A 12,824-nucleotide genomic window follows, 5' to 3' on the forward strand; every position below is an offset into this window, starting at 1 on the left:
ATTATTGAAATAGCAGAAGAGATATATAGTCGGCGTCTGTGTTTATGTGTGCGTCTGTTTCACTAAAACATCACAAATTGCTGAGAATACCCAAAAAGCATGAGCAGACACACCTTCAAGTAGTTAAAGGTCTGTGATTTAATAAAATGACACAGGTGTGTGTGGACTTGGATGCAGCTGTGTGCGCAGCCTGGGTATGTGTGTAATGTTGATTTATTTCAGCATCCTTTATAGTGCCAGTGGGAACTGAACCAGCAGTGTCTTGGCAGGCATGTTTTTGTAATAATCTAACATTCGGGTGCTTATTGTGATATCTGCACCTCCAGAAAATTTGAACAAGTGGACAGAATAACAGGTTCATGTAGGTTTCTTCAAAGGAAGTGACTAACCTGTTTTTTTACACTCCTCTCACCAGCCTTGGAGCCCCCCGACACGCACTTCAGAATAAACTTTTATAGAGCGTGGGTCCCGGGGTAACAGCGTAGCGCTTTCAAATTTGCTTTTGCAGATGAAAACGGCTACTCTTGTGTCATGCTGAGTAAGTCACAGTAGGACAAGTTTCTGGGTTGGTTTGGGTTTCTGTCACTCGAAACATTTACCGTTTGGGTTTTTTTTGTGTGGGACTTGTTAAGTAAGAAGAGGAGTTAATTGAGCATGAAAGCAGAAATTTAGCTCAGTTTGTGTTTCAATTTGTCGAGCAGTTAAGAGCATCTCGTTTGGTCAAGTGAGAAACACTCTCTGTAGTTCTGGAGGTGCAGTGAAAGGCGGCCGCTCTGTTTTATGTGTGTGCCTGCTTGTGGTGTTAAACAGTGTTCTTCTTTAACTCCTTGAAAGGGTAGGTCACCCTCCTGCAGAGCATTGCACACATACACAAAACAACACAACATACAGTGCTTCCCAGACCCTGTGTGGTGTAGTAATGCAATGTAGTTATTCAAGGCCAGACATCTCTAATAGACTTTTAATAAAGTTTGTGAGGGAGGTGGGGGCTGGTCAGGGAGTAAGTGAATGTGTGTGTATTTGCGCGTTTAAGCACACTAAATACTAGTGTACTACTAGTACTAAATAAAAGTGATTTGATTTTTTTTTAATATTAAAGGTCCTTCTCAGAGTCAGCTAAAAGGTTAGCAGGTCTGCTGCGTCATAAGTGCATGCTAATGCTAACAGAGGGACAATCTTCAGGGACAGACCTGACATGGCAGCAGAATAGGAAGGAACTATATGGTACTTATTCACTGCAGGAACTTGCACCTTGTTGGGCATTCTGCAACTTGGTGCATATTTGCCAGTGAAACTGCCCCTGGAGGACATTTAAACTGTGAGTTTGTTATTAAAAATACTCAAAAGGACAAGAACAAAGGAAGTGATGGAAGAGAAAAGACATTTTGCAGCCAGTTAGTGGGCTGTTCCTGTAAATGTTTCTGCCACCTCGGCTCAGCAAAAAGTTCCTGAAGTGGAAAAACATTGGTAGTATTTGTGGTAATTTACCCAGCATTAAATGTTTAGCTATACAAAGATCTAAGTGCTTGCCAGCTGTGCTTCTTTGTTGACATTGTTGACGCAGTGGAGCCGCAAGTGTTGGAAGTTTGTTCCTCAGCACCTTCACATTTGCCTGTGTTTTGCATCTTCAGTTTAAAGTGTGTTGTTGAAGTCAAAGGGAGTGTCTGAAGCAGAGGAAAGAACCTTAAGTGACTATCTGAGTCTGTCCCCCCTTTAAAAAAATGTTTCTTCTCAGCATTTAATGGATAGATACCTGTCAGTCACATAGTGTGATTGAAGTTGTTGTGCTTTTTAGATCTCCACATTCACACACAGACACACACACACACACACACAGAGCCTTGAAAACCACACATGCAGGTTCATGTGAGGATAGGCTTAAAGGGAAGGGAGGAGAGAAACGGAGATTGAAGAGAAGACAGCAAACAGAGAGGAGGGAGGGTAATGGATAAGAGATTAATTGAGAGAGCACTGGATGAACGATGGACAGCTCGAGGGACGTCTGTGGGTGTGAGTGAGAATCAGACAAATATGGTGAAGAGTTTTGCCACCTAGAGAGTGAAGAAGTTGTCGAAACAGGGGGAGGGAGGCTCGCAATGAGAGAGAGCTATTGAAACGTGAACCTCTGATTAAGTTTGACATTTAAGATGACATATTTTGCATGCTGTTACCCCATTACAAATGAGTCCTGCACTCTGGGAGAGTGTGTGGCTATATATGTGTGTGTGATTTGCTTGATCCGTGGCAGGAATTGAGTGTGTGTGTGTAAGAAAGGATTCTGGCATTGATTAGGGGCCTAGCAGTCAACTGAGTGCTTTTAGTCTTAAAATGGCAGGTGGACTCCGTCTCACAGTGATTTTATGTCGTCCTTCTCTCTCTCCCGCCTTCTGTTTCTCTCTGGACCCCCCTCCCTATCTTCAATTAGACTCCTGCCTCTGCAAAATCAATTCCAAGCTGTTACTAGTCTCCCTGAAAACAGAAATCCTCCCTTCAGCCAACTTTCCTTCCCTTATCCCCATGTTTCTGGAAGAGGCCAGACACACCCGCCCTCCCATCCAGCGCTCGAACACTGCAGCGTGCACTTGTGTCCGTTTACCCGTTATTATCCCACCGCTCTAAATAGGCTCGGTTTCACGGACTGATCTGTTTTGTCTGTGTGGGCACAAAAGGCGGTCACGTGCATGATTTCATTAATATTTTCTTCAGCTGCTTTCATTCACTGACACGTAACCTAAAGCTACAAGGCAGTTCAGCGTGACTGCCATTTTGTGCATCAGTGGCCTTCCTAGAAGAAATAATCTGTGACATTTTCGTATAAATAAATGACTGCTGAGGGAAACGACACAGTCTTGAAAGCTTTAACACTTAGAATGGCAGCAGCTGGTGTCTTTCCAGGAAGGATTGGCAGACGGGAAGTGGTGTGTTGATGGGAAATGTCCCAAAATACTGAATGTGCTAACAGTGCAATGTTTCGATTTAGTGATGAGTGTCTTTTATTTTAATGATCTTAATCAACCAATTACTTGAAAAACTCATTAGTTACAGCCCTTATTGACCCATTAACTCTTCAAGCGCTGAGGGTATTTTACCATTTTTGCAGTCTAGTCTATTTACTAATGTCTAAAATTAGTTTTAACTTCACTACATAGACCACTATTCTTTCTTTGCATAGGCCTTGTGTGTTAAAATATCCAACTTAACAGCAAAATTAAACTCAAACTCTGGACTCTGTTGGATGTGCTTCTTACAGTGACAGTTAAGTGACTTCACAGGTTGCTTGCTGTCTGTCTCATGAGTGTGTTTAGTAGCTCAAAACTAACGTTTGATATCTTGATCATGCTGCTATCCTGTGCATCATTCAGGGAAATGAAAGCAGGAATGCTGTGCAGTTGGTCTGGTCTCATTAATTCAGCTAATTAAAGCATTTTCCACTTGTAGTGAATCCATTTAATTTATTCAGTGTGCCATTTAGCCGGAACATCTCGCCTTCACATGTCTGCACACAGTCACTCACCATCAGCAGTTTTTCTTTTGCTCAACTTCCCCATCACCTGTAAGCATACAAGTACACATCAACACTCAGAAGAAGACATCTGGGAAATAATTAGGTTATTGTATTAGTCAAAGCAAACCTGGAGCCTCACTGTTGGGTTGCACAGTTGGTTTAAATCCAGCAGCCATTATGTTGCAGGTTGTTTAAGGGGCAACCAGCTGGAAGCCCGAGCTGATGCACAACTCCATCTCCACTGCAGGGTAAATTACACCTGAAATGTGCTGCTAAATAATGGGAAATAATTTTTATGGTTGCACAGAAACTTTTGATTTGCCCCTGTTCAGTAATAATAAACTAGTGTGTTTTTATTTTTTTGGCAAAAGTTGAACTGCTTCTGGACACTAGAGGAATCTTTAAAGAAAATGATATACAAGTTATCCACCTTTCTGAGCAGGAGGATGCTTATTAGTATGTGGAAGTTATCTGCTCTTTGCCTCCTCTTCCCCTGATGATCTCTGCTTTTTTCTTCTTAGAGGAAGAAAATATATTAGTTTTCCTGTCTAAAAGTTCTCCTTCTCTCCAAAGTTCTGTCCTCCTTCCACTTCACCTCCCTCTCAAAGATGCAGTGAAGATTTTTATTTTAATTAAGAGTCCTTACCTTCCCTCTTGACTTCTCACTTCCTCCCCTCTCTAAGCCATACTCTTCCTCACTCACCCATAAACGTACGAACACGCCACCACGAGGGGTAAAAAAAAAGGTGAGGACAGAAACTGAGAGGATAACACAAAGAGACAGTATGACGCAAATCAAGAAACAGAAAGAAACACTGGAGAGAGCTCTTCTCTGTGTAACAAGACCTTGCCTTTAGCATTATTTCTTCATATGTTGCGCATTAATCCTTTGTTTATGAAAGATGGAGATGCCAACTACAGCTGTCCCACGGGGAGGGGAACAGCAGAGATATCTGGAGGCAGCAGGAAAATGTGGATGTGTTGAGATTCAGTATCAAACCCATCCATTACTGCGACTCAATAATAAGCTTTTAGAGAACTGGCTCAGGCTCACTGGGTGGTGGTCGGAATGTACGGGTAATCTTTTTTGCCATTAGTGAGATCTGCATGAGTTTTGGTGTTAGTCTGATATGACGTGCTGATCCTGTCTTACATTACGTGCGCTTATTTAAGGCACTGCAAGGATTTATGTCCTTTTCTTATCTCATTCTATAAGAGGACTTTGTTGTCAATGGATACAGAATACAACAATCTGAATGGGTCCTTCAGTTCCTGTGGTGGAAAAGTGTCTGTTGTCACCATCCATAAAATATAGACTTTACAAGCTTGTATGAACATTCATTTTAACACCAGCAAATTATACGTTTCATTACATTGTAAACATGTCTCAGAAAGTTTCCAGATTTACTTATTAATTGATTTAATAATTTAAATTCCTGATGGTTAGTAAACAGGATTTGAGCTCCAGGCAGCTGCTGGTTGTAAACTCCAGCTGTTTTTACTACTTGAAGTCTGCCTGAAAACAATTTGACATGATACGGCAGCAAATGTTTTCAGACTTTTTCGGGTGGCTAATGTCGATGTGATATCTGAAACTGACCATGCTCCTACCTCTGCGTCCCTCAGCAGTTATCCTGAGATGATTATTGGCAATTTCAGATAAAAGCCAAAAGTGGCGTTGGGGCTAATTGTTGTTGACGGAAATGATTATCTGTCACATTTATCTTTACTGTGGTATTGAGGCCATTGTGGTGTATAGGGGGCTAATTGTAGCTAGTAGCAGTCGTTGTTGTGTGGTATGTTGTGGTGGCTTGTACCTAATTGTAGTTGATAGTAATGGTTCCAGTCTGTGTATACAGCCTAAAGCAGACAAAGGCTGTTACTGCAGCACACACAGATTTATACAGTCTTCTAAATACATTGGCACAAAAGATTTGATAGTATTTAGAATTTTAATTATTATCGTCATTAACTTGATATCATCTGTGAAGTCATACGGGGCAGATGGAAACACAGTTAGGTCAGTCAGGGCTCTGTAGGTTGGGATTTCAGCTTCATTGCTGTACCGCAACGATCTGTAGTTTTCCACTGTGTGTGTGTGTGTGTGTGTGAGTGAATGATGAATTCTGACTGGGTGTGGTGAACATCAGATGAGATTTTCCTCTGCTCTACACACACCACACACACACACACACACACACACACACACACAGAGCCAGTGCCAGGGCTGGTCTAGGCGTGGGCCCTTGCAGACATAAATTGCTTTATTTTAATAGTTGTATGGTAGAGAGAAAGAGGGAGAGAAAAATTGTAAAATACTACAAAGGCCATAGAAAGAAAATTGGATTCAACAAAGAAAGCAGGTCTCCTTTTTTTCTGTCCTTTCTTTCTCAGATTATTTTTTCTTCTTCTTTTCTCTTCCTCTAGATAACGTGACAAAGTTGTGTAAAATATGGCTGTTTTTAATCTGCTTGTGTTTATTCACGGTCATCCCATTGCTAAGTTTACATTCTCTTTAACATCTTTCCTTTGTGTTTGTGTGTTGATTCTCCCGTGTTTGCATCTCGCTATGTGTAAATAAAAATCCGCGTTTATCTCAACACAACAACTCGCAGGGTGGCACACACATGCTATCTCCCTTCCAGGCACATCATCCAATATGCATTACTCACACACAGACACACTCATTCAGTGTCATCCCCGCCCCCCGTATTGCATTGATCTAAAAGTGATCAGTTTTGGCGTCTATCAGGCGCCTCTTGGCTTTGACTGTGTTTATGACCAAACACACACATACACACACACACACACATACACATACACTGAGCGTATGGGTCAACGAGTTGACTGTGTTTACGACTGAACATGAACTGAACAACCACAAATAAACACAAAGTCGCACATGCGAAAACACATGCAGCATCTCCCTGTCACGACTGTTGTGAAGAGTACGACCGCAATTGTTCTCTTTTTGAACAAAAGAAAGATTATAGTTTAACATAAAACACATGGTTGGTTATTTGATGGCTTTGTATAGTGATTATAAGGCAAGGGAGAGGAGGAGAGGGAAGGAGCTGAAAGAAAAAAAATAATGATGGAACTACTCATTATTGTTGCAGTTGTTCTTGCATTTAAAGGATGGCAATAGAGAATACAAAAAAATGGTTGAAAATGCCCTCTCAGGGTTCCATTGATAATATTTTACAGCCATTGTGAAAGGGTAAAACACACAAAAAGGATGAAAGGGCGAGAGCGAGAAAGGAAGATGAGCAAGGGGATAAAAGTAAAATGAGATATGAAATGAGGAAGAAAAGCAGAAAAGAAAGAAAAGAGAGGGATCCAAAGGACAGGAGGTGGCACAGATAGAGGACGAGCAATGAGAAAAGGAGAGTCAGAAAATGAATGACAGGCACGCAGAAAGAGATGCACGCAGAAATTCGGAGTGCTGGAGGGGATGAATTGCAGTCTGCCGCCTCCCTCATCCATCTTTCTGATATGGGGTGTAGGGTTTGATGTGGTTCTGTGTTGGCCATTCTCCCCATTCCCTCTCCCTCTGCCTGCCTCCCCCATTCTCTCTCTCTTTTGCGCCTCACCCTTGTCTCCCTCGCTGTCTCAGTCTCTCTGATATGGTTTAGGTTTTTGATGTGGTCACGTGTTGAAGATTCTCACGGATGGTTTCCATAACGATAAAAAAGATTCGCTCCCTAGTTAGAGGAAGAAAAGGGCAAAAAAAAGTTATGCATTGAGATTAAATGGCCATTTCTGCGCGCACACACACACACAGCCCTGAAAAATCTCTCACAGCTGAGATGTTTCTTATTTGCTGCGTCTGTTTTTCTTTGACGAGGTTTGTGGTTGAGTATCGTCACAGATTTTAGCTTTCAAAGGAGTTTGTAAATTGAATCAAAGCTGATCTGTACACATACTGTACATCATTGTCAGAACATTATGTGTGTGTGTGTGTGTGCATGTGTGTGTGTGTAAGCCACAGTGGTGCACCTTGTATCTTTTAGGGGGATTATGGGAATTGTCTTGATATTTGTATGCACAGGTTTTACATAAACAGTACTTAAAATCAAATCATGTAAACTCAACAGTGAAAAAACTTTTTTCTTTTTTTTAGAGATGGTGAGGAAGAAGAATCCCCCTATCCGGAGTGTGGGAGGTGAAGAAGAGGAGGAAGAAGAGGGGAGGAAGCCAGCAGGAGAGGAGGAAGAAGAGGGAGAGGAGGAAGGGAGAGTGGGAGCAGAGGCCGAACGAATAAACCGGCCCTCTGAACCAGAATCCTCTGAGCGGATCAGAGGAGACGAAGAGCAGCAGCAGCAGCAGCAAGAGGAGGAGGAGGGGGGAGAAAGCGAGTGCATTTCCTCATCTGTCTCACCCTCATCTGTTGGGGATCGCTACAGCAATGAGGAGAGGGGAGGAAGGCGAGGAGGAGGAGGGGGAGGCAGAGTGAAACAGGGAGTCACAGTGCTGACTGACAGACCTGGGAGCCAATCAGAGCCTGAGGATGGGGATAAGGGGTTAGAGGAGGGGGAGAGGAGCGACAGAGACAGAGGGGAAGCAGATCATCTAACCCCTCCTCTCCTCTCCGCCGCTCACCTCCTCCCCAGACAGGAAGGAGGGGAGGAGTCAGCAACCGACACCCCTCCACTTTCCTCCAGCCCTTCTCCTAAACTCCAGGACTTCAAGTGCAATGTGTGTGGTTACGGTTACTACGGCAATGACCCCGCTGACCTGGTGAAGCACTTTAGGAAGTATCACCTGGGTCTGCACAACCGCACACGACAGGATGCTGCCCTTGACACACACATCCTGGCCCTGCACAACATGGCGCCCCAACACACACCTCTAGGTAACTCCAGCTGTCTGATGAAAGTGTGTCTTCGCCTGTGTTGATGCTTATTATATTAAAAAGGTTATAAATGGAAAATTAAATGGATCCCTGCACAGGCTGACGAAGTGTGCATCACTGATCAAGCTTTAGACCACACACTGTGCTCAGGGTGTACCACAGTAACATTTTTCTTTGTCAAGCAGTTTAGCCCCCTCGTTGTCTGTATACTCTGACTCCTTTTTGTGTGTCTGTTGTCAGACATACAGGCAGGACAAGGACATAGGAGCCAAGCCAAAGAGATGGGAAAGACAAGACCAGATGCGCAGAATCAGCAGCACAGGACCGTCGTCGTGAACGGCACATATGACGTACAGGTACGATTAAAGGTGACGCGAAAATCGGCAGCTTTCTATGTCGTGTGGCTGTGAAGCTGGTTGTCTAATTGGAAACATTACCTCAGGACTGAAACGGGTACAATAAAGCTTTTGGGATTTTACTGAACGCACCTTTAAGCCAAGAGCTGATCATGACTTCTCTTAGGATTCACTGCAGTGTATTTCAGAAGTGTCTAAGCAGCAGAGAGCAGACAGGAAGTCAGACACAGGGGCAGCATAAAGCATCCAGACAGAAAAAAAAAAAACGCACCAAATTAACAGTTCAGCAGTGTTTCAGGCGGGAAACTAGAACGTGTTGCAGCCGCACAGGAAAAACCTGGATTCATGGAGCTGATGGGCCTCAGGTTAGACATTTTGGACTCCAACAGACATATAGTTGTACTTGTATGTATGCTCAGCTCTGACTGAAAACACAAAGTATCACATTTCTAAATATTTTCCAATCATCTTCATATTTACCCTGCTGTATTATGGAGACTTTCAAAATACGAAGCAATATTCATCATCTGAATGGATTAAATGATGCACTTATTGTAGTTTCGTTCGTATAATTAACGTCACATAAAAGAACTTAACTATTAGTCACATGGCAACATAAAAACAAAGTGACATCAGAAACGTTTTGAATCTTATTTAGAAACTTTGATCCAATACAAGTTACCACCTTGATTTCGTTAACAGTTCACTGCAATCAAACTTGCTGTCATAAATCTGCACAGTCTGGCCCCGTACCCGAACAGAATAATTTATTGGGTAGAGCAAGCTGCAACTGATTTGTAACATAGGGTGTGTGTTATTTGGACAGTGAGGCATTGTGCGGCAAGTTATAAAGTTTTATAGACTGACAGATGGATAGACAGAGAAAAAGGGAGACAAGCCTGGCCGGCACCTGGCAGACATACGTGTGCATGCGCTCCCCAGCACACAGACAGACGTGTACATACGCTTAAATAATAGCTTTTAAATGCATATCCTCTGCTAATCGCTCATAAACAGCATTCAGTTTAAAACATTTCTAACAGCAGCTGAGAGGAGTTAATGATGGCAAACCTTCAGGTGCAAATCATAATACTGTCTACAAGGTAAAGGTTGCCCACATATTTCAAAGGCAGCTGAATTTTTGTCTTCGTAATCAAGCACCATTGGAGCACATTAACCCTCATGCATTGTTCGCAAACACTACCCTAATGTGTTGTTCGGGGACAAAAACGTCCCCTAACTTTAACGGTTTTAAAAATATATTAGATCAATATTTTTTTGAAATTTTTTTGCATAGACCTTTTAATTAACTTCAGTTCTAATCAACAGTAGTGAAAAAATCATTTTCCCCCAGGATTTTAACCCTTTAATCACCAATTTTATGAGGGGTGGTGCTGAAAATTGAAAAAAAAAAACACAAAATGGCTCATTTTTAATAGAAAAGGTGAATGTGGACTGGATTCTTTTGAACCTTTATTACAGTCTTGGTCATGTCAAACATCAGTAAAAAAATTGACTTGATTGCATTATTAGTTTTTGCACAGCACTGGATTTTCTTTTTTTCTCCCTAATGTGTTGTTCGGGGACAAAAACGTCCCCTAACTTTAACGGTTTTAAAAATATATTAGATAAATATATTTTTGAATTTTTTTTGCATAGACCTTTTCATTAACTTCAGTTCTAATCAACAGTAGTGAAAAAATCATTTTCCCCCAGGATTTTAACCCTTTAATCACCAATTTTATAAGGGGTGGTGCTGAAGATTGAAAAAAAAACACACAAAATGGCTCATTTTTAATAGAAAAGGTGAATGTGGACTGGATTCTTTTGAACCTTTATTACAGTCTTGGTCATGTCAAACATCAGTAAAAAAATTGACTTGATTGCATTATTAGTTTTTGCACAGCACTGGATTTTCTTTTTTTCTCCCTAATGTGTTGTTCGGGGACAAAAACGTCCCCTAACTTTAACGGTTTTAAAAATATATTAGATAAATATTTTTTTGAAATTTTTTTGCATAGACCTTTTAATTAACTTCAGTTCTAATCAACAGTAGTGAAAAAATCATTTTCCCCCAGGATTTTAACCCTTTAATCACCAATTTTATAAGGGGTGGTGCTGAAAATTGAAAAAAAAACACACAAAATGGCTCATTTTTAATAGAAAAGGTGAATGTGGACTGGATTCTTTTGAACCTTTATTACAGTCTTGGTCATGTCAAACATCAGTAAAAAAATTGACTTTATTGCATTATTAGTTTTTGCACAGCACTGGATTTTCTTTTTTTCTCCCATTTTGTCCCATAGACTTACATTATAAACATACTTTTTTTGACTGCACAGCCATGGCACTACATAATCATGCATTCTTGATTGTTGGTGGTTTACCCTGTTGGTAGGAGGTAACATTTGTGATTTTTACAGTTAACAACTTAATTACCATATTAACCCTTTACCTGCAGGCCTGTGCTCATGTAGTGTAGTTTCTGGCTTGTATATGGAGTTATAGGGAGTATTTTAGCACATAATTGTGTGTCTACACACTGTGTGTGTATGTTAGAGAGGAAGAGAGCCATTTGCACACTGATCTTGTTGTCTGTGAGTACACACAACCACAGAGTCTTCATAGTAAACAAAAACAAAGAAAGTGTTGCTATGCACGTGTGGCCCTTTGATGTCTACAGGTGTAGACTAAACAAAACAAAAAGGCGGTGGTCATTTGATGGTGAGAAGAGCAGAAAGCAACATGAAGAGAGGATTCACTTGTGCACAATCTCTGGAAATGATTGTGCAGCCTGGCTCTATGAAGGGCCAGGCTGTGAAGCTGTGAAGGCTGCACAAGTAGATCCGTCACTTGTTCACAAGCGAATCCTTCATTCGTTCACAAGTGAATCCTTCACTCATGCACAGGTGAATCCTCTCTTCATGCTGCTTGCTGCTCTTGTCACCATTAAATGACCAGGAGGATGCATGCAAGTCCACTAGTGTTTTTGTTTTGTTTAGTCTGAACCTCTCAGCATCAAAGGGCCCGGCACTTACTTTTAGGGCTGCAACAAATTTACTTTACTTTACTTTACTAAACTACTTTTAATACTAATTTTAGTAGGGGACTAAACTGTAGATTAGATTTGGTTAGTCAATGATTATTTATTATGTTATCAAGTTATCTATCTATGGTGTCTATTTAGTAACATGCACATGTACGTATGGTCGTGTGGAGCGCAACACACCATGGAAAAGGGGCACTTAGACTTCACTTAGACTAATTCAGTGATCTCAACTGAGACACTAACCTAAAAGTAAAGTCACTCTACTGGAGGACGTGTTTTCCGAAAGCTAAAAAAAAAAAGGTATTTTACCCATCCACAACTTCAGACGCCAGAACTCCTGGATGTTTTCATTTTACATGCTTATGCATTGCCGTTGTACATCTGAATTAGGTACACTTCACTTACTTAGTAACTTTATTTTCCTGACTTTCCTTCCCTGACAGTGTGCAAATGGCTCTCTTCCTCTCTAACATACACACACAGTGTGTAGACACACAATTATGTGCTAAAATACTCCCTATAACTCCATATACTTAAGCCAGAAACTACAGTACATGAGCACAGGCCTGCAGGTAAAGGGTTAATATGGTAATTAAGTTGTTAACTGTAAAAATCACAAATGTTACCTCCTACCAACAGGGTAAACCACCAACAATCAAGAATGCATGATTATTTAGTGCCATGGCTGTGCAGTCAAAAAAAGTGTGTTTATAATGTAAGTCTATGGGACAAAATGGGAGAAAAAAAGAAAATCCAGTGCTGTGCAAAAACTAATAATGCAATAAAGTCAATTTTTTTACTGATGTTTGACATGACCAAGACTATAATAAAGGTTAAAAAGAATCCAGTCCACATTCACCTTTTCTATTAAAAATGAGCCATTTTGTGTGTTTTTTTTTCAATCTTCAGCACCACCCCTTATAAAATTGGTGATTAAAGGGTTAAAATCCTGGGGGAAAATGATTTTTTCACTACTGTTGATTAGAACTGAAGTTAATTAAAAGGGCTATGCAAAAAAATTTCAAAAAAATATTTATCTAATATATTTTTAAAACCGTT

The 12,824-nt window shown here is 41.0% G+C and overlaps 1 protein-coding gene across 4 annotated transcripts in view; it reads left to right on the forward strand.

Moving 5' to 3' along the window:
• trps1 (trichorhinophalangeal syndrome I) overlaps window positions 1-12,824 on the forward strand; it is a 193,932-nt gene that overhangs the window by 131,943 nt on the left and 49,165 nt on the right. For all 4 annotated transcript variants that reach the window (XM_028431880.1, XM_028431887.1, XM_028431864.1 and 1 more), the window contains 2 exons: window positions 7,629-8,360; window positions 8,601-8,716. In XM_028431880.1, the coding sequence (XP_028287681.1) occupies window positions 7,629-8,360; window positions 8,601-8,716 (848 nt within the window). The remainder of the gene's footprint in view (window positions 1-7,628; window positions 8,361-8,600; window positions 8,717-12,824) is intronic.

This window comes from Parambassis ranga, chromosome 2 (genome assembly GCF_900634625.1).
Source record: "Parambassis ranga chromosome 2, fParRan2.1, whole genome shotgun sequence".
In the NCBI taxonomy this organism is placed as follows: Eukaryota; Metazoa; Chordata; class Actinopteri; family Ambassidae; genus Parambassis; species Parambassis ranga.